This window comes from Bos indicus, chromosome 25 (assembly GCF_029378745.1).
Source record: "Bos indicus isolate NIAB-ARS_2022 breed Sahiwal x Tharparkar chromosome 25, NIAB-ARS_B.indTharparkar_mat_pri_1.0, whole genome shotgun sequence".
Taxonomy (NCBI): Eukaryota; Metazoa; Chordata; class Mammalia; order Artiodactyla; family Bovidae; genus Bos; species Bos indicus.
The window spans coordinates 21,179,806-21,207,799 of NC_091784.1; the positions used below are offsets into that span (position 1 = coordinate 21,179,806).

At 39.2% G+C, this 27,994-nt stretch overlaps 2 protein-coding genes across 5 annotated transcripts in view; one reads left to right on the plus strand and one right to left on the minus strand.

Annotated features, from left to right (window-relative positions):
* METTL9 (methyltransferase 9, His-X-His N1(pi)-histidine) overlaps nt 1-27,994 on the plus strand; it is a 49,959-nt gene that overhangs the window by 18,014 nt on the left and 3,951 nt on the right. For all 3 annotated transcript variants that reach the window (XM_019987745.2, XM_070779793.1, XM_070779792.1), the window contains exons 3-4: nt 1,076-1,285; nt 8,786-8,970. In XM_019987745.2, the coding sequence (XP_019843304.1) occupies nt 1,076-1,285; nt 8,786-8,970 (395 nt within the window). The remainder of the gene's footprint in view (nt 1-1,075; nt 1,286-8,785; nt 8,971-27,994) is intronic.
* Nucleotides 11,898-27,263, minus strand: IGSF6 (immunoglobulin superfamily member 6). Of its 2 annotated transcripts, XM_019987748.2 has the most exons (6): nt 27,171-27,263; nt 23,149-23,505; nt 20,490-20,596; nt 19,617-19,664; nt 19,190-19,267; nt 11,898-18,025 (listed from the first exon to the last, which is right to left on the minus strand). In XM_019987748.2, the coding sequence occupies exons 1-6, from the start codon at nt 27,235-27,237 to the stop codon at nt 17,969-17,971; spliced, it is 714 nt and encodes a 237-aa protein (XP_019843307.2). In that variant the 5' UTR covers nt 27,238-27,263; the 3' UTR covers nt 11,898-17,968. The 2 variants fall into 2 exon arrangements, with proteins under 2 accessions (XP_019843307.2, XP_019843306.1); XM_019987747.2 differs by having other exon boundaries at nt 23,149-27,221.

Sequence of the window (27,994 nt, forward strand, 5' to 3'; positions counted from 1 at the left end):
TTATGATTGTTTCCACAAAGCAGCAGAACAGTACAGATTTCCCTGCCACCTCCTAGACCAGTGGTTTTCAGACTTGTCCTGGGCCTGAAGAGGAGGCGCCTTAGGAGCTTCTTCAGGCTGCAGAGGAAGGGTAGAAGTGCTGGCAGCAGCGCCGGCGCCCTCCACTCTCCTGTTACAGTTTACCTTGTCTGAGTAACATCTGCTTCGTTTAAAGAAATGCTCCTGCTGTTTACGGGAAGTTTGGATCCCTGCCCTAGACAGACTGGGATTGCAGAGCTAGAAAACAAGTTCTGAGTAGGGACACATTTTATTTCCCGAGACAGTGCTTCCTTGAGACTTGGTGTGATCTGTAGCTGCTTTTCTTAGAGCACTCTTTGATTTCTATTTTAACTCCTCTATTTTCAAAGACATTACAAAGTTTTAGAGGTTTTTTAGGATTTTTAGAATTAACAGGACCTAGCCAATTGTATAACATACAAACTGACCCCCAAGTATGAATCTACTTTTAAATGCAAATTAACTGATATCACAAGGACCACTCTTCCTCTTTTCTCCAGTGTCTCTTAAAAATCTATTATCTAGACCTATTTTTGATACTCATTGTTCAGTTTCATATTGTAAATGGCCCCCCCCCCACCATTTGCTTTTTCTGCTCAGTGTTATTGGCTAGTGTTGTAGTCTGATTCTGTTGGCCTGACATTTTTTTAAACTGATATACATGTTTTCTATTACTCCTTCCTATTTTGACTTTAATTTTTCACAGTCATCTTTTATTTTCTTATATTTTTCTTCCTGCCTTCGCACCTTTTATTCCTCTCCCTGTCCCCACTCTTTTGGGTGTACTGTTTGCAGCCTCAGAGACAGATGATGATATTTGGAGGTGTTTTCTTATTTTGTTACCTTTGCTTTTTAACCATGAATCATATAGACGATGTCTATTTTAATCATATACTCTTATAAGCATTTTGTAAATTCAGAAGGCTCTTGGTGCCATGTCACTGTTCTGTGTGGATGTTGGGTGGGAGGGCTTGTTTTGTACACAGTCATCCATTTTTGTCTTTTTTCTCTTTTCCAGGTTGCTAGGAAGAGGCTCAATGTTTGTGTTTTCACCAGATCAGTTTCAGAGACTGCTTAAAATTAATCCAGACTGGAAAACCCATAGACTTCTTGATTTAGGTGCTGGCGATGGAGAAGTCACAAAAATCATGAGCCCTCATTTTGAAGAAATTTATGCCACTGAGCTGTCTGAAACTATGATATGGCAGCTGCAGAAGAAGAAATACAGGTATAGTTTTTAGACATGTTTTAGAGTATATTTCTTGGTTTTAGATGTGTTTCTTCTTAGTATTATTTTATTTAAATGATACAAATCAGAAACAATTTTCATGAGGAGGAATTTTAAAAAAATCTTTCCATGTTACAGCTGACCCTTAAACAGCGCAGGGGTTAATTCACGTATTATAGTCAGCCCTCTGTATCTGCAGTTCCTGCACGTCCGTGGATTCAGCCAGCACCAGACCATGTAGTATTGTAGTATTTACCTTTGAAAAATATGGGTCATGTGTAAGTGGATCCAGGCAGTTCAAAACCACATTGTTCAAGGGTCAACTTACAATTAAGTGGAAATTGAGAGAGAAATCATCTTTCCGTGGCAGTGTTTTTCTGAACTTGAGATTTTGGCACTGTAGGGAAGAAAAGGGCTTCCCTGGTGGCTCAGATGGTAAAGCATCTGCCTGCAATGCAGGAGACCCAGGTTCAGTGCCTGGGTGGGGAAGATCCCCTGGAGAAGGCCACAGCTACTCCCTCCAGTATCTTGCCTGGAGAATTCCATGGACAGCAAGGCCTGGCGGGCTGCAGTCCACGGGGTCGCCAAGAGCTGGACGTGACTAAGTGACTGACACAGAACACACAGGGAGGAAAAGGCAGGTGAGAGGCAGTTGGAAAAGAGAGATCAAATGTAGGGACTTGTTCCCTAATTTGAACCTGACATTCTCAAATCTTGTTTTTTGTTTATTTTTTTAATTAAAAAAACTTCAAAAAATTTGTGGTAAAAATATGTAACAAAAAATTTACCACTTTAGCAATTTTCAAGTGTACAGTAGTATTAAGTATATTTGCATTGCAGTATAACCACTATCACCATTCATCTGTAGAGCCTTTTTATCTTTCCCAACTAAAACTTTATACTCATTAAACTGATTCCCCAGTCTTTTGTCCCCCTGGCCCCTAGAAGACACCATTGTACTTTCTGTCTCTATGAATTTGACTACTCTAGAAACCTTGAAGAATTGTACAATATTTGTCCTTTTGTGACTGGCTTAATTCAGTGAGCATAATGTCTTAAAGTTCATCCATGTGGTAGCATGTGTCAAAATCTCCTTTCTTTTTAAGCCCAAGTAATATTCCATTGTATGTATATACCAGATTTTGTTTATCCATTCGTCAATAGACACTTGGGTTGCTTCTATCTTTAGCTATTGTGAATAATGCTGCTCTGAACATGGGTGTACAGACAGCTGTTAGAGTCACCGCTTTCCCTTCTTTGGGGTGCATACCCGGAAGTGGAGTTGCTTGATCATATGGTAAGTTGGTGGTTAATTTTTTGATGACTTGCCATACCTTTCCACAGCAGCTGCACCATTTTACATCCCACTTGCAGTGTACAAGGGTTTTAGTTTCTCGACATCTTTGCCATACTTGTTGTTTTCTGATCTTTTTTTTTTTATAATATTCTTCCAAATGGACATGAAGTGAGAAATCTTGGTTTTCAGACCATCCGCTGCTTGAGAGACTTAGGAAGAAAGTCATTCTTTATTCAGTATGGATTCTTTTGAGTGGAAGAAGAAGGTGCCGAGTATAGAATGTGAGAGGTAGAGGTATATAACCTGCCGCCTTTGATATTTTGGAAGCCGGCCTTAGACCTAGAAAGTTCAATTATACACTCCTCACTTTCCTACCATCTAAGTTTATAAGTAAGAGATTAATTTAGGAACAGACTAACCCTAGAGACAGAATATATTAGCATAGCTCTTGGAGCAGGATTAGTTTTAAACTTTGGAAAAAACATAGATTTTTTTAGCCTGAGGAAGAGAATACCAATAGGAAGGAGGGGGAAGGGTTACTGTAAGTGGGGTTTTGCGTGCTAAGTTGCTTCAGTGGTGTCCAGCTCTTTGCAATCGTATGAACGTCAGGCTCCTCTGTCCATGGGAATGCTCCTGGCAAGAATATTGGAGTCGTTTGCCATTTCCTCCTTCAGGGAATCTTCTTGGCCCAGGGATTATATCATGTCTCCTGCACTGGCAGGCAGGTTCCTTACCAAATGGAAGGAGGAAGAGGGTATAGTCTGTGGTGTAATCAAGCACAACAGAGCCTGAGAAGTTGAGTTAAAGGTAAGGGAGATTGACCTTCCTAAGAGCTTGAGCATTCAAGTCCTTGTCACTGTCAGTGTTTAAGTGGCTCTTAGGGACGTTATAGCAGACTTATCTGTGTGAGGTTGATTTGTAAGATCCAGTAGTCTGCTCAGATTAGATCCTTGTGGGTCTGTGTGGTGGCACTTGAAATACATTCCTTCAATTAGAAATTAATTCACCATGTCAAGGCTTTGACCTTTGTTATAATGGTGACTTAAATCATGCTTAATTCCTAATTTGACTCTCTTCCATGTTTTGAAGTGAATATGGGGAGGAAGATATTAGAAATATGTCTTCAAGTGATTTTTCTCCCACCTACCCTGAGCCATGTCTTTGCTTGCTTGCCTGCCATTTAAACCCTTCTAGAGACTTAAGTGGCCAAATGGAATTTTAAGTGAGACTTCAGATGTTCACATTAAGTGAGTCAGTACATGTAGAGTTTACATGTTATGTTACCTGATAAACTTGTACACCATGTAAAAAATACTTAATTTAGGAGAATTCCCTGGCAGTCCAGTGGTTAGGACTCAACATATTTTTTCACTGCTGTGATCCAGGTTCAACCCCTGATCAGGGATCTAAGATACCACAAGCTGCATGGAGCAGCCAAAAACAAAACGAAACAACAAAAGCTGACCTTGTTCCCCTAATACACATGCCAAAATCTTTTTGCAGTTTGACCTAGATAGGGAATTCATACTGGTTGACACTCCCTCCATGATGTTGTTACTATGAAATAAAAGCATATTCACAAAAGTGGCAACTTTTGGTGCAGTTTGAGGTTTATAAGACAAGTGGTAGGGTTTGCCTAATCCATGATGGCCGGGCAGACTTTTAGCTTACTTCCGTGGTTTCTTTCTTTCTTTCTTTTTTTGGAGGTAGCTATTTTTTGTTTCTCTTCAGTATATGGGCCCACAAAAACCTGGCTTTCTAATAAAGGTTCTGGATTTCATTTTTGAAATAAATCAATAAAACAGAAAATGGCCAGATTTCCCCTCTGCATTGACTATTGTTTATGCCAGAAAGCCTGATCGTAAAATTTAAGGATGTGGTTTTGATTTTTAAAACAAAAATAAAACTTTTCTTTACATTGTTGGTGTTTTGGTTTTTTATTTAGGATTTATCACAATACTGATTGCTTTGTTACTTCTCCAAGGAAGGTGTACTTTAAATCCTCCTGGAAGGCAAACTGTTACGTAACTCATTTTCTTGAAAATAATAACCCTGTGAACAGATACCTTGCTTCTTGGGTTAGAAATGCTGTTTTGTAAGAGCCATAGATATTTAGGAATGGATTATACAATTACTTTTTTAAGTTTAATTTTTAAAAAAAATTTATGTTTGCCTTCGCTGAGTCTTTATTGCTTTACGCAGACTTTCTCTGGTTGCAGCGAGCAGGGGCTCCTCTTCGTTGCGGTGTGTGGGCTTCTCATCGTGGTGGCTTCTTTTGTTGGGGAGCACAGGCTCTAGGTGAGCAGGCTTCAGTAGTTAGGGTACACAGACTTAGTAATGGCAGCTTGTGGGCTCTAGAGTGCACACCCCACGGGCTCCAGGAGTTGTGCACGGGCTTAGTTGCCCTGCAGTATGTGGAATCTTCCAGGAGCAGGGATAGAACCTGTGTCCCTGCATTGACAGGCGGATTCTTATCCACTGCATCGCCAGGGAAGTCCTCTACAGTTATCAGGTTGGTATAAAAGTAATTGCGGTTTTGGACTGTGGATTTTAAATCATTATAACTGAGCTCAAACACATCTTTATTAATCAGAAAGGAACCATTGCAATCAACACATTTTTGCCAATGAAAAAATAAGTTTATTCCTGTAGCATAAAATATCTGTGCTTCAGGATTTGATAAACTTTTGAAAAGCATTTTCTACCTCCTGATTGTGGAAGCCTTTTCCCTGCAAAAAGTTGTCGAGATGCTGAAAGGAGCGGTTGTTGGTTGGCAAGAGGTCAGGTGAATATGGCAGATGAGGCACAACTTTGTAGCCCAGTTCTTTCAACTTTCCACGTGTTGGTTGTGTGACACACAGGTGGGCGTTGGTGTGGAGAAGAGTTGGGCCCATTCTGTTGACCAGTGCCGGCTGCGGGGTTGCAGTTTTCAGTGCATCTCATTGATTTGCTGAGCATACTTCTCAGATGTAATGGTTTTGCTGGGATTCAGAAAACTATAGTGGATCAGACTGGCAGCAGACCACCAGTGACCATGACCTGTTTTTTGGTGCAAGTTTGGCTTTGGGAAGTGCTTTGGGGCTTCTTCTCAGTCCAGCCACTGATCTGGTCACAGCTGGTTGTCATGTAAAATCCACTGTTCGTCAAACATCACAGTCTGAGAAATGGTTCATTGTTCTTGCGTACAATAACAGAAGACACTTCAAAAGGACGATTTTTTAAAATTTTCGGTCAGCTCATGAGGCATCCCCTTATCGAGCTTTTTCACCTTTCCAATTTGCTTCAAATGGTGAATGACTAGAATAGTCTGTGTCGAGTTCTTCGGCAACTTCTTGTGTAGTTGTAAGAGGATCAGCTTCAGTGATCCTCTCAGCTGGTCATTGATCCTCACTGGCGGCCACTGCACTCCTCATCTTCAAGGCTCTCGTCTCCTTTGCAAAACTTCTTGAACCAGCACTGCACTGTATGTTCATGAGCAGTTGCTGGGCCAGATGCGTTGTTGATGTTGCAAATTGTCTCTGCTGGTTTATGATGAATAAAAAAATCACTTGAATTTGCTTTCTAACACCATTTCTACAATCTAAAATAAATATAAACAGCAAGTAATAAGTCATTAGCAAAAAAAACATAAAGTGAGAAGTGCACATTAAAATGATGTATAACATAACCACATTTATTTAAGAATGTATTCCAATATCAAATGGCAGAGTTCAGCAGTGAAAACCTGCAATTACTTTTGAACCAACCTAATAACATTTTGATTATGTACACTAACAAAGAATTCCACAATTCAAATGACAGTAAATAAAAACTGTTCTTCGGCAGGAAAATAATTTTGGCAGCGTGGTTAGTTCCTCAGACTGCTTTTACCGAAAGTTAATGTGAATGTTAGTTTATGTGATCTGAATGGTGTTTCGTAGATGGTGGAGGATACCAGCGTATGGCAGGGTGAAGAGTGGTAGTGGGGATGGGCTTGGAATTGCATCTGCACGGGTAGGTCATACATGGGTAGTTCAAAAGGAGTTGTGTGTACATTTTTGACACCAGAGAACAAAGATCTTTAAACTTTAAAGATGCTTGACTTTAATGCATTATCTATAGGTTAAGGATCTTTCTTAAAAAGGAAGGAAAATATTGTAATTAATTCTATTCCTTAAGTTCAGACTCTTCTTTTTTTAAACGGAAAGATACTGGAAACTGAATGGATAGCCATTCATTCTCAACCCACCACCGTGGAAGCATTTATACAAAGATTAATTGTTAGGTTCTTTCTCACCTATATGGAGAGAGCAGGTTCATTGTCTTGAATAACCTACTAGAAGAGTTTCCAAGCTGTAATATCTACTCTGCTTGTGCTTTACAAGAGCCTGGACAAGTCACTTCTTTCATTTTTCTTATAAGAGGAAATTTCGTCTTATAAGAGGAAAATTCAAACATCTTGTTAGGATTCCTGGGCTAGCATGCAATTTGAGTGGGGCTGGTAAATTTGTCTTTATCAGTGGAACTGAGTTTACAAGTAGAAATCACAAAACAGAAGTAAAGATGAAGTTGGACTTCTATAAATATAGTTTTAACTGTCCTGGTTTTAAGGCTATCAGGATTTTGATTTTCTGTTATAAACGTGTGTTTCTATCTTTCAAAATAACCAACATGGAAACTACCTATCTTCAAGTGATTCTGAGATGGATTTGGTGAGATTATTCTAGATTAAAACATGCCAGTGATGTTTGGCTTCTGCTTTGTTGTAATCAGGTCTAAGTTTATGTGTTTGTTTTTTTGAATCAGATATGTAGTTTGTCTTCTGCAAGTTTATGAATTTAAACTGGCTGTTTGGCTAAGGTATTGATATACAAATAGCCTTTAAAAGTGATTTTGGAGCTGTAATGCCCTGCTTATTTCAAGTGACAGAAATCTGACTAGCTCCTTGAAGTTCGTCAGAGTGTTGTTTTGGAGGAGGCTTTAGTTTTTTTAAAAATATAGATTGAAAAGAAGATACGTCTGAGTAGTTTGTATTTCTTTTTATTCTGCTATGCAAAAATGTTCTGAAATGTCATAAAATATCTGCTCAGTGTGATCAAAGACTTGTTTAAAAGGTCCTTTTTCTTGTTTCCTTTTGCTCCCTGTCTCTGTCATAACATGCCTCACCTACCACATTCTGATTAATATAACCAGGCAGGAGTGAGTAATTAGTAGAATTGCCGTAACATTGACAAACAAAGACTCTTGATATAAGGACTCCTACCCTCTGTGAGTAAAACATTGTGAAGGACTAGAAAGTGTTCTTAGGGCGCAGGAGGCAGGGAGGGGAGAGAGTGAAGGAGCGGGAGAGAGAGTGACTACGTGTGCATGAGATACTGAGCGCTGAGAGAGGTGTGTTAACCATGGTCTTCACTTACTGTTTTAGCAGGATGTCCTGTGCTTTGTTTTTTCTACAGTTATTTAGATATGAAGATTCTAGAGTATGAAATAGTATCTCTCTCCTAGAACATGCTATGCTAAGTCACTTCAGTCGTGTCCGACTCTGTGCGACCCCATAGACGGCAGCCCACCAGGCCCCCCGTCCCTGGGATTCTCCAGGCAAGAACACTGGAGTGGGTTGCCATTTCCTTCTCCAATGCATGAAAGTGAAAAGTGAAAGTGAAGTCACTCAGTTGTGTCCGACTCTTAGCGACCCCATGGATTGCAGCCTAACAGGCTCCTCCGTCCATGGGATTTTCTAGGCAAGAGTACTGGAGTGGGGTGCCATTGCGATGTGTGCAAAAGATCATAGGTTGTAAATGGAAATTATCTTATATCACCCTAACCATTGTTAAAATAGGAGGCACCCTAGGAATAAAAAACATGATTATATGGTGTATATTACATCCCAGTGAATGTAAAAGTTGAATTCTTCATTCATTAATTGATGTTCAAGAATTTGATGCCCTAGTTTCATAACCATTTTTATCATCTATATCTTCGTACTTATTCAACATACTAATTCGTACAAAGGAAACTTTGTATGTTTTGGAAATAGATAAAATGCTAAATTTAAAGAAGTATGGTTGTCTACTTTTGCATGGCCATTTTATTACTGCAAATATATATTATAAATGAAAATTTTGAACTTACTTTGATTTGGAAGACAAAATTAAAGTCTTTTCTGGCATCTAAATATTTCTAAAGAGGTCTTTAAGGGTTTTGTATCTTTCTGATTTTTCCAGAGTGCTTGGTATAAATGAATGGCAGAAGACAGGGTTCCAGTATGATGTCATCAGCTGCTTAAATTTGCTGGACCGCTGTGATCAGCCTCTGACTTTGTTAAAAGATATCAGAAGTGTCTTGGAGCCAACCAGAGGCAGGGTCATCCTTGCTCTGGTCTTGCCTTTTCATCCCTATGTGGAGAACGGTAAGTGTGGACACCCACTTAGTAGGCCTATTATCCAGCATTGGTGTTTGTGATTCTGTGCAATCACAATTAGACGTGATCTGGTATTTCTTAGAATACCCTGGTATTTAACAAAGTACAGTTAACCCGTGTAACATATCGCCTCAGGTAACGTTTGTCTTCATGTGGATTTTATAGTGCTTTCTTTGTACTCTCTTTGCAGTGGTAATAATACTGAGCTGGATTTGCCTGCTCAAGATTAAAAGCCTAAAATGCTTTTAAATGGAGCCTTCACCACTAAGTTAATAGCCTTTTGAGCTGAGTCAAGCAGTAAATGATGCCTTTTAGTCTACCTGAATATACTTGTTGAATGTCATAGCTATCTTGTATTTTACATCTCTTGTCCCTAAAATGATAAATGCTATTGTTATCCATTTTCCCTTTTGAAGACCATTTGTGTCCCAACGCGTATCATTTCTTTGACGTTTGGTTTTTCAGTCGCATGGTCTTACTCTTTAACAATATTGAATGAAGAATATCTCAGAAGAAATGGTTAGATTTTATACTGCCTCATATTTACTATGACTTTTGGCCATAGTCACATTAATTCACACTTGGCTTTAGCTTATGTGATTTGCATTTTAGATCATGTTCAAAGTTTTGACTTTAAGCCTTGTTTGCATTTTTGTAAGTTATTGTACAATAATTAAAATTTATTTATTATGTAAGTAACACATGTTAATATTTGAAAATCTTTTCTTCTTTTACTACCTTGTTCAACTTTGGGTTCAAAAAACTCTTTAAGAACTTGTTGGCATTCTTGAGAAGTCCAGTAATATTTTGCTAGCATCATAGTTATCAAATACCTGTAAAAATCTTCATCCTAAGGAATAATGCTTAAGTTTGCTTATAACCGTGGATTTGTGTTGCCACTCACTTGCTCCTTTGTTTCTTCTTGTTCTTATTTTTTTGCCCCATCAGGTCTTAGTCCCTTCTAATTCAGTGCTTGTCTTTAACATTTACCAAATGTTTGTGGATCTGTTGTTGATAGTGGGGAAAATGGAGAATTCTTTAGACATAGGAAGGTAGGAACAGAATAGATAGAATAGATGTGTTTCCCCCCGCCCCCGCCCCCATCTAGCATGTCCATTTTTACATTCCTTTGTTGAGCCATTTTGTCACAGCAAAGAAAAAACTGCTTGAACGTGTACAGAGTGCCACACCACGCCTATGTTTGTGGGGTAGGGAAAAGCCTGGTTAATGTCATCCTGATAGTTCAGTGGCCTGACCTGTTTCAGTGCTGTTCCCTCTGTGAGTATGCCACGGCTCCATCTCGCTGCATTGCCGTCACTAGTCATCAGCTGGCAGGTCTGGGCTTCCTGTGTCCTGTTGGGCAACCACACGATGGAACTTTAATGCTATTTCCTGGCATAGCAGGAGGTGGACTCAAGCAGGGGAAGAAACGTCAGTCTAAACATGAAATCTATTTCCTTGTGTTTCTGACACTAAAAATTGAGAGGAAGTTAAACTGGACAAGAGGGCAGACTCTAGTAAAGGACTGAAAACAGACTCCTTGCTTGTGGATGCGCCGAGTTGCCTGTTGAATTCAAGGGGTCTGGTGTGTGACATAGAGCAAACCTGAGATGCAGAGCCTTGTTGCTGTGGGTGACCTTTAGTGACCTATAAGTTTTGTAGACTGCTTGTGGTACTCTGTTATTGCTTCCTTTTCTCTGAGTTAGATCCTAATGATTTCCGTGTGACCCCATGTGAAGACTCATGAGGTACAAAGTGATCTTGCTGTGTGAGTTCATGAATACAGGACTGGTTTAAGGATATCTGAGTGTATTTTGCATTCTTGACTCAGTTTATTTTAACAAAAGCAATTGTAGATGAAGTAATTACTGGTGTAGTTTTTTTGATTGGTCTTAACGTTGAACAACAGCAATTTTATTGCTTAGATTAATTTAGGGGAAAAATGCAAGATACATCTTTCTAATTTCGGTTTGTTTGGTGTACTGACCCAGTTCTGGTTAGGGGTTACTTCTCAATAGAATTGTTTCAAACATCAGAAAGGGGGAAAGTATGTAATCAAGAAAAGGAAACTTATATTGCAAAACTGAAAATTTAGTAATGTTTAATTTTTTAAAATTGTGATTTTTATGAAAAGGTAATTCATGGTAAAAAAAAAAAAGTGTTAAGCAGCTTCCTAGAGAGTATATAATGAATTTTCTCATCCACTCCAGTTTCACAATCTTGTTCAGGTTTCTTGACTATTTTTCTAAAGATAGTCTATGCAACTATGCTTGGACATGAAAAAAATTGATTCTATAATCCAAGCCCATGATAAATAGTTTTGTTGCCCTTTTTCACATAAGTATATATCTAGGAAATTACGTGTAAGTGTCTGTGTCCTTGTCTGCGTGTAAGCGTTGGTGTGCTGGAGCTGGTTTTACGGGCTCAGGAGAGCTGATTGTTGCATTGGCAGGAATTTAGTGAGCTGGTTGTTAAACTTGGCCATTATTGAAGTTGACTTCTATGCGAGTACTTACACCATGGAAACGGGCAAACTCTACAAATAGACTCTCCCTTCTAGCTCATTGGTAAACATTTACCAGTACACCGCTGGGCATTGGTAACTTTGCTTGATGAGGCCTCTGTTGATGTACTTACAGATACTGGCAGTTTGCTTTGTAAAGACAAGTGAAATGAATGTTCTTAGGGAGGTCTTGCGCACATGTGTAAGTAGGTATAGGGATGTTATCTGTTTCAAGAAACAGAAGGAGCAACTGAAAAATAAGAGTTTATTTTAGAAGAGTGATTCCAAGGTTGGTTAATTCAGTGATGAAAGCACCCATTGAAGTTCAGAACTTGCTTTCATTTCTTCATCTTCCGTGTGTTGACATCCCCCGCAGTTACAAAATGGCTGAAGCAGCGCCAAGCATCGTGTGTAGGCATGACCGAGCCTTGGAAAGAAAGAAGCATTTTCTCCCAAAGGTTTTTTTTTTTTTAAGTGAGGGAAACCTTTTCCAGAAATCTCTCTGGTACATCACACTTTAGGTCCCATTAGTCCCTGGGCCAGGAAGAACCCTTGGAGTAGGAAATGGCAACCCACTCCAGTATTCTTTCTTGGAAAATTCCACGGACAGAGGAGCCCGGCAGACTATATAGTCCACGGGGTCTCAAAGAATTGGACACGACTGTGTGATTGAGCATGCTCTTGGGCACTGAACTTGCAGTGAAGGTGGAAGGGATACTTCTGTTCCACAGAATATCATTTAAAAAGTGTTTACTGAGTGATGCTGGAGATAAGTGAGCGAAAAACATGCAAGTATTTTTGTCTTCATGGAGCTTAGTTCTAATGAGGAAGACAGATGGTAAACAAATAGCATGTTGTTGGTGATAAGTGTTACGAAGAAAAATAATAAATTTAAGAAACGGGCTTCTTGGGATTGGGAGTTGGGTTTAGGTGCTGTAATTTTAAAGAGGATGCTCAGGGAAAGACTTCACTGAGAGGGTGATGTAGGGAAAAGGCTGAAGGACATAATGTTTAAGGTTGTCTGGATGATACATTTCTAGGAGTGGAACTCCTTGTTAAAGAGTTAGTTTTCCAAATAGCTACTCTGTGATCCTAATACCATTTATTGAATAATAATCTTTCCCTAATGCTTTGAAATGCCGCCTTTATCATGTATATTCTGTGTTAAGTCACTTCAGTTGTGTCCAACTCTTTGCGACCTATGAATGGTAGCCCACGATGCTCCTCTGTCCGTGGGATTCTTCAGGCAGGAATACTGGCGTGGGTTGCTGTGCCCTCCTCCAGGGGATCTTCCTGACCCAGGGATCGAACCCACATCTCTCACATTTGCTGCATTGGCAGGCCTCTTATGTCTGCTCTATTGGCAGGTAGGTGCTTTACCTCAGTGCCACCTGGGAAGCCCTTTGATCATGAAGTCCTATGTTGGTCTCTATTCTCTTAAAATTTATACTTCTATATGTGTGCCAATATCAAACTATTTTAATTACTGTAACTGCATCATGCATGTTAATATCACAGTACTAGTCTTTCCTAATCAGTTCCTCTTAGATTTTTCTTGGCTTATTTATTTAGCAGATCAACTTTAGCACTAGCTTGCCTAGTTCCCCTATATTATATTTATAGGTTAATTTACGGAGTATCAGGTCTTCTAGCTGATAATAGTATGTCTTTTAATTTGTTCAGTTATGTTCTTTCATAACAAAATTTTCTTCATAGAGATCCTACACAAGCTTTGTTAGATTTATTCTAATGGTGTGTGTGATGTTATAAATAGGATTTTTCTTCATTGTTTAAACTATAAAAACCTCCTGGCTTTGTATAATTGACAAGTGTTTTGTCCTTAAGGTGTTCAGCATGATGATTTGGTATACACGTACATTGCGAAATGATGACTGCAGTCAGTTAGCACACTCATTACCTCACAGAGTTACCTTTGTGTGTGTGTCTGAAGAATGCTTAAGATGTATTCTTGTAGCAAATTTGAAGTGTACAGTTTAGCATTATTAACTCTAGCCACCAGGTTGTACACTAGGTCCTCTGAATTTGTTCCTCTTACACCTGAAAGCTTGTATCCTTTGACCAACATCTGAGTTCCCCCACCCACCAGCTCCTGACAGCCACCATTCTGTTCTCTGGTTTTACAAGTTTGACTTGTTTCAGTTCCAAGTATAAGTGAGATCCTGTAGTATTTCTTTTTCTGTACCTAGTTTATTTCACGTAGCACAATGTCCTGTGGTTTTATCCATGTTGTCTCAAATGGCCCTCCAGATATTCTGCGTAACACAAGAAAAGCAGCTTTTTGTGTGTGTTTGTGTTTGTACCAGTTTTGTAACTGTTTACCTTATTGGATTATTTTAGTATTTCCAGTAGTTTCCTCCATTGATTCTCTTGGGGTTTTTAAAAAGACAGTTATAACATCTGCAAATGGTTTTGCTACTTCTTATTTTTAGCCTTTTTTTTTGGTCCGAGTGAATTTGTAGTTACTTCCAGAAAATGTTTTAAAAAATGGTGGAAACCTTTGGTTTTTACTTTAATGAAAAATATGATTCTGCCTTTGGGCCTGAGATGGATGTTTGGCTAGAGATAGAATATTTTTCAAAAATCCTGTTTTATTAAGAGCTTAAAAAAGTCAGGGGTCAGTGTTGAATTCTGTCACCTTTGTTTTCAGCCTCTGTGGTTTTTTCTCTGTTGTCTTATTAAATCAATGGTACTTTTCTAATACATATTCACTCACATATCTCTGTGCTTATGTAGGATAGTCTTCTTTGTATCACTAGATTGTATTTATAATAACTAAATAAAAATATTAACATTAATATTACTCAAATGATGGTCTGATCTAATCTTTCATTTGGAAGATGTTATCTTTCTCATGTTCTGCTGATTTTGTAAAAAATAATTTCTGAATTCCTTCTAATGCTCTGGAACAGTTTAAATAGCATTGTGGTTACTGTTTTTGAAGATTTGGTAGAATTCTCTGAAACCAGCTAAATAAACCTGTACATTCTGTAACCCTTGGCAACTTTCTCACTTTCTTCCAGGGTGATTGTTTGGGTTAAACTAGACATGTTCAGTCTTAAAGTTCCCCAGTCTTAATAGAAATAAGCAAGACTCTGGCAAGATGCTTTGGGGAAAGAGTATGGGCTTTTGAGGGCTAACCTGTTTTGAAATATGCTGCTAAGTCACTTCAGTCGTGTCCGACTCTGTGTGACCCCATAGACGGCAGCCCACCAGGCTCCCTCGTCCCTGGGATTCTCCAGGCAAGAACACTGGAGTGGATTGCCATTTCCTTCAGTGATTGAAAGTGAAAAGTGAAAGTGAATTCGCTCAGTCGTGTCCTACTCTTAGCGACCCCATGGACTGCAGCCTTTGAGGCTCCTCCATCCATGGGATTTTCCAGGCAAGAGTACTGGAGTGGGGTGCCATTGCCTTCTCCGTTTGAAATATGGGTCAGCCCTTATTGCCTGAGCTTCTCATGAAGCTTAGTGTTTTATCTGTAAAAATGGGGCTGATTTTACCTTGAGGTTTGTTGTGAAGATGAAATAATATAGTGTATAGGATAGTGCCCAACCATGTCTGTCTCTATTGGTGTTTGATACATGTTAGATTTGCTTCATTCCGTCCTGTTCTGTTCCTTTATTTTTATTTGTGGCTTCTTAGATAAGATTTGTTCACAGTCCTTCACTTTGAAGTATTTGTCAATATTTTTGCATTTTAGCTTGGTCTCAAATTCTGTGCCTTAAGCATCAGTTTATGTGACTCGACTCCATAGACACTGAACTAGATGCCTATTAGCCCAGGCTTTCAAACTCTCTTAGCACTAATATAGTAGAGAGAAAGGTATGACTTACTCTGAAACTTTCATTAACACCTGTTGGTATGTGGTGTCACTGCTCTGGACTAGAGGGGAGAGTGTGTAGACACTAGAACCATGTCTGTTCTTTTTCATCTCCAAGCTGTTTTCAGTTTATTCTCTCTTGATTGTCTTGGAAAGTGTAAATTTCAACAGAAAGCTGTAGCTTGCTTAGTCCTTTTCAGTGGAAATTCTGGATGCTCAGGAAAATTAATGTTAGGGATTCAGTGAGTGGTCCTTATGACAAGGCGTGAGGGTCAGTGGCTAAGGAGTGAAGTGTGCTTCGTATCTCAGTTGAAGGGCTGAAAAAATATTTTTCTGTAGAAACATTGTTCAGTTGCATTCATGTAAGGGTATTTAAAAGACTTTTATGTACCAGGCAGTGCTAAGCAGTAGAAGTAAACAGAAATGAGACAAGTGCTTCTAGTTTTAAGATACTTAGAGACTAGTTCAGAAGATGTAAACAGACAGTGGCAGGATAATCTGAAAAGAAACATGAAGTTCCATGAGTTTAGAGAAGGAAAGTTCCATTAACTGCTGGAGGAGTTAGGGAGGTTTTCGTGTGGGTGACATTTGACGTGTGTTTGCATCTATGGCGTGTTTTACTGTATGCACACGCAACAGCAGTAAGATGGGAGCAAGGTGGGGTTCCCAGGTGGGGTTCCCAGTTCAGTGAGACCCAAGGATGGCGTGCAAAAGAAGCCTTTGGTTGTATAACAGTATAGCGGTCAGTCAGTATTGTTGGCTAGTTGGATGAATAAAAGAATGAATAATATATATATTTCAGGCACTCATATATGACCTCAAGGAATATAACTACTTGGGAAAATATGTTCCAAAATTTAGCTTAAAAATTAGTCTCTTAAACACAGTCCTTGCTTTTATTGGGAAAAGTATATTCTGAATCAAATACAAGTTTGTCTTAGGGATTTTGTTTCCTCATTAGTTACATGAAGAATGATATATTTTCATCCCTGAAAGGACCAAAGGTAATGACTTTCAGAAATCAAAAGGAAATGATCAGATCCCTTCTATTCACCTAGATGGTGGTAGCACTTAACCTTTTCTGCCATCTGGTTTAGAAGTTCATTTATTTCAGTCAGGCCAGTGGTCTCAAAGTTGAGGGAGTATGCAAGACTGTTTATGTTGGGGTACAGGAGGGAAATGTTAACATTTTTATTTATATTGCTTTGAATGCCCATTGTTTAATTTCTGTTTTTGTGTATACACATATACACACATACATGTATATGCATAAACTACACAAAGCATATGTGTACTCACATGTGTTTTCACATACATTTACACACAAAATGAGGTTATGTGCCCCCCCAACCCAGATGGAAAGGTTAGAGGTCCCTGATTTAAGCCATCAGTACAAAATGCTTTTAAAGAGATCTTAAAATATTTGAAAATTTAATCTGGGGTTTAAAAATAAGAATCGATCTCATTTTATACCAGTTTAAGAGGAACACTTTAAATAAACATAGTAGGTTGTAATTCAGGTTTAATAGCAGATATATACTTGCAGGTACTTTAAATAGATTTTTTTGTTACACAGAAGTAACTTTCAGAGAGCGATTCTCTAACATGTTTTCTTAGTGAGATGGTAGTAAGTACCATAAGCCTCCTTGCTAGACACTGCCCCTTGTCCTGCATTTCCCTTCTTAGTTGGTTAAAAATCACACTGCAATGCGTAATACAAAACTATACTCTGTATGATCCCAACTATGTATAAAGTGTAGGCTTGTATAAATGTGTGTGTGTACATAGGTATATTTTTGTGTGTATGTGTGTGTGTAATACAATGACTTACTAAAAGAGAAAAAAATATATGGCAAAGGCTTGCTCAGTTCCAGTGCTTTGCCAAAGCCTTCCCTGGTGCTGTTATTTGGCGCAAGACTGACACCTAGAGTCCATTGTAGCTTATTTATTCTGAGGTTTTCTCTGGCTGAACCTTCTGCTTTGGATTTTTTGTTAAAATAACTAAAATGTTGCTGTGTTCTGTTGTGCCCTCACTTTTTGTTGGTAGCAGGATGTAAGTCATTTTGCATACCCTGGCAGGAAAATGTGTCCTGTGCCACTGGCCCATTGCAACACTAGCGGAAATAATACTTGCTGCAAAATACTGTTCAAGATAATTTTTCTCTAACTCAGATTTTGACACATTCCTTCCTCTCTCCGTTCCTCTTTCCCTGCCAACTTGGTCTAGTTGGCCCACCACATCTAGAAACCATAAAGACAGTTCTTCCGGGCAAGACTGAGGCACTTGGTGTGACTTCAGATCATCTTCAGGGTATCAGTTATCGTGTGGTTATGTCGAATGGAGCAAATACAGAAGGACATATGCTTTAATTGGAAGTTTTTGAAGATGCTTGACTACTTAGAATTCTCCTACCTAGCAAATTAGGAAAGTATTTTTCAGTTGCATTTTGTTGGGTTTTAGTATTTTGGTAATTTCCATTAGTAATAGTTTCCTTATATTCTCTGGCATCCTTCTTGTAGCTAGTTGACTTTTCCATTTACCTTAAATTGTTTTCTAAAAAAAACCTGATGGGTGTATATCTACTAATACTTTCATAATGTCTGGAGTGGGATTTTCAGTGACTTCATTGAAAGTCAGAAGACTTCTATGGTCTTTCATAGTTAGAAAGCGCTGCTCTGTTTTCATAAGTGTTGTCTTTTTCCTGCAATAGTAAAATAACAAGACACATTTTAAGTTTTGTAACCAATAACACCACACTAAGAGCGACATATTAATTACAGTGCTGTCTTGCATTCTCCAGTAACCATAAAGGTCCAGTTTCCACTTTGCCTTTATTTGGAGTAAGATGTGGGAACTAAAGAATAACTTTCTTGTTTACATGCCATTGTCAAAGCCCTGACTGAGGGCTTTAAAATTCCTACTTCCAGGCTTGTCTTCTAGCCATTTAATTTGGCCTCTCTGCTGAAAGGTGCCTGTGTCAATAAAAGAAGAGTGTGAACATGCATTTGTAATTATTCAGAGTGGCATCTTAGGTATTTATAATTAAATCACTTCTTTATGTACTTCTATATACATTGAAGGAGAAGTGACTATTTAGATGATACTATTTCCTGGATGAAAATCCTTTTTAGAAATCAGATTTAAAAAAACCACATCTCGTATCAGAATTCTGTTTCATTTGCCCTCATGGCTGCTGTTTAAGAAAACATCTCTGCTAGTGTATAAGTTCTTTATTTTGTATATATTTTAATTTAAATCTGAAAAGTCTGATCAGGTATCGTGGAAACTGTCTGCTCTACTAGCTGTAAAACAATGTCTTGTTTGAAAAAACCTGTTTTTATAGGACTTTAAGACTGTGTAAGGACTATCAGAATGTATTATAGTCAATATATACATTCTTCCTATCACTAAACATCAAAGGCTGAAGAAATACTCATCTTTTATTCTTATTATCTGTCTTTTCTAATGTGAGCAAGTAAGTTTTCTGTATAATTTGATCCACAGATGTTTGCAACATTTGCTTAATGGTTACTACTGATGCAAGATACAGTCCAAAGAAGCTTTCAACCCACAAAAGCATCCTTGTCTGTATTGAAAACATTACCTGTATCCAGTGTGTTTCAGAAAGATTTCATGTCACTAAGATGCCAGCCTGGTGTCTATTTGATATTGCATCAGATGTCCTTTGTTACGTATTTATCAAAACAAATGCATTTTATGAAAGTCCTCTTTCAGACTCTTTTTAAAGAAAAACTTGATTATTGACAGCTTGCTGGCAGCCAAGTTTTTTTAGTTAAACATGCTTTATATCTTTTTAGTTAAGCATGCTTTTTCGCCTTACATCTTTTTGATATTTTACACTTACAGTTTGTTGGCTTGTTTGTTGTCTCTTGCTATATAGCTCTTGAGCAATTTCCTGAAAAATACGCCGAGCACTCTTTTTCTATAAATACAAATAAGAAAAAAAAATGTTGTCTTATGATGAAAAGCAATGATTATTGCACGTTATCTGAGCCTTTTCTTTCTTTATTGGCCACCAGTCTTAGAAACTACCCCACCCAACACATCTGTACCTACAGTTAACTCTTGTATTTTGAGTATATTAAGTAGAATTTATGATTGAGACCTGTCAATTTGCCATATATTCTACCACTTGAGAATATAATTTTTACCAACAATAGGAAACAGTACGAAAGTTGTTCTGTGATGATGTTCTGTTTCTTAAATTATTTTCAATGTAAAATAGTTAATAACCACAATTCTGAAGATGTTTTACCAGCATTGGGGTGTACCTTTTGTGATTCTTCTGTTTCGTTCTTTCTTTGAGTGTTAGATTTTGCCTGTCAGGAAGAAAAGGAAAGTCTTACAAGACATGTTATGTACTCAGAACAATCATGGCAGATATCTCATACCATAATAAGGTTAAACGAACTTAATATTTAAGTAATATGCAGTAAGAGTAATTTTCATGTCACTTCTGAGGTGTTTTTATTAATAGCTCAAGCTGATATTGATAATAGGATTTATGGTAATCTTAATATAACGCATACATATCCCCTCTTATAGCATGTGAACAATGAGAAGTATAGTCTTTCTCAAAAACTTTAGGCCTCTTAAAGATATTTTAAGGCAGTGTCTAATCTCTCTCTCTCTTTTTAAAATATTTATTTAGCTGTTCCGGGTCTTAATTGCATCATGCAGGACTTTTAGAAGTATCGTGTGGGGTCTAGTTCCCTGATCAGGGATTGAATCTGGGCACCCTGCATTGGGAACATGGAGTCCTAGCCACTGTACCACCGGGGAAGTCCCTCCAGTCTCTTTCGTTAACCTTTTTCACTCTTAAAGATTGTTCTTAGGCCTTTCATACCTTCCCCACCAGTGGAAAAGTAGCATGTGTCTGATGGTTATAAAGAAGGATCTCTTAATCCCATTTATGGAAAGAAAACCATATAAATTGTGTACTCTGGTTAATAATTTTCAGTGATGAAAACTTTTTGCTTTTTTCTGCAGACCTCTTCTGCAGTAGGTATTTCCTGCAGATGCAAAGGGATATGTTAATTAGGTGAGCTATTTCTGAGGCTCCCAACATGTGGAAAGATGGAAATTATTTCCTTAGGATAATTTTCAAGGCCATAGGGACATCTAATGCAAGATGTTTGACTTACTTTGGTGAGGACGATGAGGATCACGAGCACACTGGTGATGTAGATAGAGAACAGGACTAAGAGGGCTATCAGGGCGGACTGCAGTTCCTTGCTGAGAACCTTCATCTCTTTGTGAATTACAGACAGAGAAAGAGACAGTCACTATTGAAACATATTATTGCAAATATATGTATAAAGTGTAATTGAAACTAAATGTTAAGGGGGACACATGAGCTTATGCTATTTGGCTATTCATATAAAAATTTATTCAGGGGCTCTTGATTTAGAAGGCGCTCAAGTATATGATCAGAGAAGGCAATGGCACCCCACTCCAGTACTCTTGCCTGGAAAATCCCATGGGCGGAGGAACCTGGTAGGCTGCAGTCCATGGGGTCACTAAGAGTCGGACACGACTGAGCGACTTCATTTTCACTTTTCACTTTCATGCGTTGGAGAAGGAAATGGCAACCCACTCCAGTGTTCTTGCCTGGAGAATCCCAGGGACGGGGGAGCCTGGTGGGCTGCCGTCTATGGGGTCACACAGAGTCGGACATGACTGAAGTGACCTAGCAGCAGCAGCAACAACAAGTATATGATAGTTAAAGCCAGTTCATTAGTTCTTTAAGTGTATTATGCCCAAAATGTTACTCATTTTTAAAACTTAAAATTTTAATAAATTCAATTATTTGTCATATGCTAAGAATCACTTTTTATGTAAATTGTTGCTTAAAGTGAGATAAACATTTCAAGACAGGTTGTTCAAGGGCGTTTTAAGTTTCTTTTAGTAGATACAAGTGTCACCAAGAGTCTATGGAGTTAAAATTCTTTCCCACATATGTTTATGACCTTGAACTGTACACATAGGTAAGCAGGCCATACACTATGATTATGGTGCTCACTGAACGCTTGTATGTTCAGTGGTGTTGTGTGTCTCTTCTTTCTAATAAAGCTGGAAGTAGAATTATTGAATCCATTTGTACATTCTGAATTTCTCCCTCGCTGCAGTAAGTGTCCTGTTCTCTAGGTATTGATGAAGTAACACACCACATCTTCAAGTACGCAATTATTTGAAGTACAGAATCCAATTAAATTTGTAATTGTTATCTGAATAACTTGTGCTTTTCAACTAAATAAGCCCGTAGATGCTTATCCTGTGAACTCAGTTTATACAACATACATTTTTCTTGTGAAACTTAACAAATCAACTATATCTGTAAAACTTAAAAAAGTTTCAAGTGTGAAATTAGAGGCTCTGTTAAAAAGGTAGGAAATCGCTGTTTCTGTCTTAATCGTATTTTCATTCCTACTCTTAAGAAGGGTGTTTCATCACATGAACCTGCAGGTTTGAGACCTCCTTCTTTACAAACCATTTTTCTTCTGGCTGTTGTTTTTTATAGAAGACACATGCATGCAGTGAGAGATAAAAATTGCCACGGCTGTTGTGTGTTTGTGTTAATATCTGTTGTTTAGTCGTGTCCGACCCTTTCAGGTCCCATAGACTGCAGTGCGCCTGGCTTCCCTGTCCTTCACCATCTCCCGGAGTTTGCTCAAACTCAAGTCCATTGAGTCCGGGATGCCATCCACCCATCTCATCCTCTGTTGCCCCCTTCTCCTCCTGCCTTCAATCTTTCCCAGCATCAGGGTCATTTCCAGAGAGTCGGCTCTTCACATCAGGTGGCCAAAGTATTGGAGCTTCTGCATCACTCCTTCCAATGAATATTCAGAGTTGATTTCCTTAGCTGACATTAATTATTTGATATAAACCAGGCACCATTAAAAGTGCTTTATGTGCATTAACTCATTTATAATTTACCCCTACAAGTGAGCATAAACTAACATTAAATGATGGTGAAATAGCAAAAGTTCATTAGAACACCAAAGTAAGAATTGTAATATAGGACAATCTGGGCTCCTCGAAGTCCTGTGTTAAAACCAAAAGCCTGATCAATTTGAGTTTATGTTTTAATGATCTCAGAGCTCATCGTACTAGTTTCTTTAAAGGGGAGAGGTCTGAGAAAAGCATGGAGTTACTGTTCTTCTCTTCCTTTCTCCAGAATCATGTGAAGCTTTTCCTCACAATTTCATAATTTATAGGTCTTAGCTAGGCTCAGTGTCCTCACCTGCATGAGGAGATTGTCATGGATTTTAGTAAATCTAAGGAAACCACACTGACCCTTTTTCTGTTCATTATCTGTGCACAAGGGGATAAGGTCAGGGGTCCCCCAGTGGCTTTACCTAAACTTTGTGTTTATTCTTCATAATGCATATTTTTTTATGGGTTCAATTTATTGATTGCTTCTGCTTCTTTAGTGTTTTGTTCTAGATGGTGCAATACCAGGCGAGATCCTAAGAGGGCTCTCCGTTAAACGTCATATTTCAATCTGTGTAACATGGAGAAAAGAGGACGTAGCTGGTCAGCCTTTGCCAGTGAAGTCTGGACATAGAGAGGACATAGAGAGTATAGCACCTGACATAACCCTGACTGTGTCCGCGGAGGCCGAGAGATGGGATTGGAGTAGTTCATCAGTCCAAACTGCATGTTGGCTAGTGTGAGGGTCACACTGTTCACTGGCTGAGCTATTAAGTTATCAGATGTATCTCCTAATCTCTGCATAGAAGTAAGTGATGCATTTAAGGGACCAAGCAGAACACACTGTACGGGAATAAAGCTTTGACTGACCTCTTACCACAAGCACAGTCCCTCTTCCCGTTTGCTTAGCTCTCGGTTGCTTTGAGTTGGGAAAGGCTATTCCACAGACGTAGATTGCACTGTCATTGAAAGTCAGCCTGTTCACAGTGAGGGAAACCTGGTTTTGTGCCGGATTCTCAAGTGTGTATTTGTCTGTCTTACTTCTGCATCCATTCAAGCACAGGTTCTTAGACTCATGAGTCCCGTAGCGAAACCACAGGCATTTTGGTTGCTCTGCAGGGCACCCCACTGTGGAGAAGGAGCAGGGCAAGGTTACGACCTTTTGCATGTAGTCCACTTGAAGTTCAGGTGGTTGAGACACTGAGACGGTGCAGTCATCCGCGACCCCTGTGGGAGGAAGCAGAGGAGCTTGATCAGTGGGCGTCTCACCTCCCTTTGTCCTGTGCTCCTGTTTTATCGACATTTTTGAAGAATCCACTGAAAACCATGGCTTTCTTGTTTTTACCTCACTCTCAGCACAGACAAGACTATAAAAGTAGACACTGGTGCCAATATTTTATGATAACTATAAATGGAGTATAACCTTTAAAATTGTGAATCACTATTATAAAGTTACGGTACACCCTTAACTTTTTTTTAACTTGTACATTAACTTTGCTGCTGCTGCTGATAAGTCGCTTCAGTCATGTCCGACTCTTTGTGACCCCATAGATGGTAGCTACTTCAATCCAAAAAATTAAGACTTAAAAAAAAGGTAGACGCTGGTGTTCCTTACTTTTCTTGACCCTCTGAGTTTCCTGACCTCAGGCTGCTGGAGCACAGTGATGTCTGGTACTTAAAGGGCAGCCCTGGGGGTGGGGTGGGGATCTCCTTTGCTGGAGGTGACAGCAGATCTGAGTTAGAAGGTCGGGGTCCACATGTACACTCGTGGTGTACTTAGGAGCTGTCCGTTGATCTCCCTGTGCAAATCAATTGCTCTCTAGGAGCTTGTTTCCTTATCTGAACCCCTGGACTCATAGGAGTATTGCATTCAGTGTAGCAATAGGTATCAAAGCACATGAGCAGCAGGGATTTTTTTTTCCTGCCTTTTAAGGTTGTGATTGCTAGGAATTCATGACAGTTTACAGTTGTTCTTCAGGGAGTCTAGTTGTCCCAAAGGGAAACATTGTAAAAGGCAGTGTGTACATCTGGGAAATTGTAGCCCTGGCTCAGCCAGCCTTTCGTTGTTGAGCAGAGGCCTGATGAGCTGGCCATGCCACTGCCCAGCAGGTTAGTTTCTTTCCTGGCTCGTGTGTGCTGCTTTGTAGCCTCTTGTAGCTTTAATTTACTTGAGCAGTATTGTGATTAGGAGTAGACATTTGAGTTTGGATCCTAGCTCTTGCTAGTTCCTAGCTCTCTGGTCTGTTTCCTCATTAGCAAAAGGGGGATAGTGTTGAGTATCATGAGGTTAGCAGGAAGTTTCATGGAGGCCATCAGTGCACAAGGAGTATTTACTTACCTGGGTCTAAGTAAGTATTTAATGAAAGGAGCTATTTCTGCTGCCATGGCCACTCCTGTCTCCACAGGATCATATGCCCATTTTAGATATAGCTCTAAATAGAGCTCTAAAGAGAGAGAGCCCAGCTGATAAAGAATCCACCTGCAATGCAAGAGACCCTGGTTCAATTCCTGGGTCGGGAAAATCCGCTGAAGAAGGGATAGGCTACCCACTCCAGAATTCTTGCGCTTCCCTGGTGGCTCAGCTGGTAGAGAATCCACCCGCAATGCAGGAGACCTGGGTATGATCCCTGGGTTGGGAAGGTCCCCTGGAGAAGGGAAAGGCTACCGACTCCAGTATTCTGGCCTGGAGAATTCCATGGACTGTATAGTATAGTCCATGGGGTCGCAAAGAGTCGGACATGACCAAGCGACTTTCACTTCACAGCGTCATGTCAGCAGGGCCGAGACTAGACGCCCCATCCAGTGCTCTCCCCGCCGCCACATCATGCTGCTTCCCTGTCATGGGGGTGGGTCCCTATGTGGCCTTCTATCTAATCCCAGGTTCGTGAAGCTGGAAAGCTGCTCAGTTATTTATTACTGGGAAGACCTGCCCTCAGCCATTTTGGGGGCAAGGGAGGCTGTATGTGAAATACTGTTGGTTGAGGCAAAGTGGAATTTGTGCATGTTTTCACTCTGACTTTGTGTGGTTACATGTTTCTACATGGTCTTATTTGTCTGACTTTTCCCTTTGCTGTTGTACACAAAATTAAAAAATAATCCAAGTTGTCTGATACAAGTTTCATATGGGCTTTTTGTCACTTAACATTTTTCTTATAGGTCCTGACCCAGAGCAGAAGAATTAAAACTAGAATCATGGTATTTGTGACCCAGATCTCTTCTCACCATGTTGTAATTTTTGTTATTTGTGCAATTGGAGATGAGCTGGGAGCTTTTTAGCAACCTGGTAAAGGTAAACCAGATGAGCGGGTAAAGTCAAGTCACTGGAGAAGACCAGGCTTCCTGCGTCTTCAGCCAAGGGGCTTAGCCTCTCTCCTAAGGCTGGTGGAAACGGCTTTATAAGGTGTAGTAATCGTTAAAGTGTGGGAACTTGAAGTGGGCCTGCCAGAGTCGTGAGGTTAATCAGCAAGGTCCCAGTGTCAACTCCTCCATGAGGTAGTTTTTAAAAGGGAAGCTACCTTTTAACATTTTTCTTGGAGAACTAGTGTTCCAGGGTAAAATAAATACTTGCAACTTAGAAGTTTCATATCTCTGCTCGTGACCACCTCAGAAGGGAGAAAACCGGGTGCAGTGGTTTCCTGTGAGAGCCCAGGCTGTGAGGAGACGGCTGCTCCCCCCGCAGCCCCGCGCCATGAATGAGGCGGCAGCTTAGTGCAAAAGGGAAGTTTGGATACTGTGTCAGCCTGCAGCCCACTCTGAAGAGCTGCACTTTAAGAGCTCTCATATCCTGTAGGGGTTCTTTTAAACACAGTACCCTCTGGAAAGGTTGAAAGTTTATCTTCTTAGTGGAGGGAATAAAAAAAGATTACTGTTTTTGAAAACCAAGCTACAAAATACATAGAAAAGTAATTTCCGAACTTTCTAAAAAACGCCTTTATGGAAAATCTCGAACATACGCAGTAGTTGACCAGCACAGTAACTTCTCCGCCATCACCTGACTTCAGCCCAGTCTCGTTTCAGCTCTTCTCCCTACTTGTGCCTTTATCTCGTGTTATTTTAGGGCAAATTCCAGATAATTTGTCTGCACATCTTTCAGATATGTCTTTGAAAGATAATTCTTTTGAAAAATAATACTAATTAGACTACTCTATAAAAGTAATATATATACACTTATTAGGAAATAAATAGACTTATTACTGAAAGTAGAAGCAAAAACATCACCCATAGTCCTTTCACCGCTCTGCCCCCACCAAATCACTGTTAACATTTAAAAATATTTCTTTACAGATGAGAAAAAATAAGAGCTTTTGTTCCCTTTCCTGGCCTATGACCCCAAACTTTGTGAGCAAATATGAGATTATGAGATTTTTTAGAACAATGATGAAATTATTAGAACTGTGATACAGGAAACTCTCTCATAGAGAAAAAACAGGCAAAAGTATCCATATATTTGTGATATGGTTATTTTTCAAGGAAGGAGCCATTGCAGTTTTTTAAAATGACAGGTACTTCAATTTATAGAAATTCGGCTTTTTCTGAAAGACTGTTCTTTAAAAATATTTAAGTATTTAATTCAGAGTCAGTTTGCCTGTATGGGAACTGAATTGTTAATGATTAATGTGATTTTATGAATATTTTCAAGCCTTTGTTTGGTGAGGTACTCTTCTCTAAAGCAGCATGATAGCAAAGGAAGTTTTCAATGTTAATATTAATTTTTTTTCTCAGCTGTTTTTTTATTACCTATTTCTCTGAGAAAAAAGGAAATTTGTCACTTTAGACAGTTTCCATAATGTTATACATTTAAAAATCTGTAGGGGCTTAAAATATAAATGAATTTTTAGATGAAAAGTAGCAATTGATTTAAATAAAATGGAGGGAAAATAAAAGAACCTTACCGACATAAAACAGAATCAGATTGAATTCCAGACCGAGAATGATCTTTCCTCTGTTCACGGTCTCCATTTCTGTGTGTATGTATGAGGTGTGGGGAGTGTATTTGAAGAGAGTTTTGGCTTTTTTTTTTTTTTCTCTAAGTAAGGAAGAAACAAAGAGAGGAACTCTTATTGAGGAAGCATAATTGGGAACTTTTTGAAATTGTGTAAAGATTGTTTGTAATCCAGTTTCACCATTTAAAGTTGAGATTTTAGCCTAGAGCACATTTCTAAATGTTCATATGGTCACATTTTTCTTGGGTTTTACAAATCCTCAAAGATGTTAGATGTTTTGGGTGAGATTTTGATTTACCTTGGTGCATATTCCTAGAAAGTATTGTTTGACAGATAACTCATACTTAAATTTTCTAGAGCAGTTCAGTCTCTGCTCTTGGGCATCTAATTTGTTCTTGGTGCTGGGCTGATAACTGCTGGAAATCAAGGAGAAGCAGGAGGAAATATCTTCATGTAGTGTGCTAAGTCACTTCAGTCGTGTCCGACTCTCTGCGACCCTGTGCACTGTAGCCCACCAGGCTCCTCTGCCCATGGGATTCTCCAGGCAAGAGTACTGGAGTGGGTTGTCACGCCCTCCTCCAGGGGATCTTCCCAACCCAGGGACTGAACTCACATGTCTTCCATTTTCTGCATTGGCAGATGGGTTCTTTACCACTAGCGCCACCTGGGAAGTCCATCTTCATGTAGAGACAAGAGAAAAATCAGTGAACAATGAATAAATAAGTTGGGTGCCATTAACTAATTGTACCCCAGTTTTGTTTAGTCACTAAGTC

What these genes read in the sequence shown, in the direction of transcription:
- IGSF6 (XM_019987747.2), bottom strand. Translation starts at nt 23,581, where the DNA reads ATGTCGATAAAACAGGAGCACAGGACAAAGGGAGGTGAGACGCCCACT. An exon ending in GACTGTGCTTGTGGTAAGAG is followed by an intron (nt 20,597 to 23,148) that starts GTCAGTCAAAGC and finishes TAATTCACAAAG; the next exon opens with AGATGAAGGTTCTCAGCAAG. An exon ending in AACAAACAAGCCAACAAACT is followed by an intron (nt 18,026 to 19,189) that starts GTAAGTGTAAAA and finishes TTACTATTGCAG; the next exon opens with GAAAAAGACAACACTTATGA.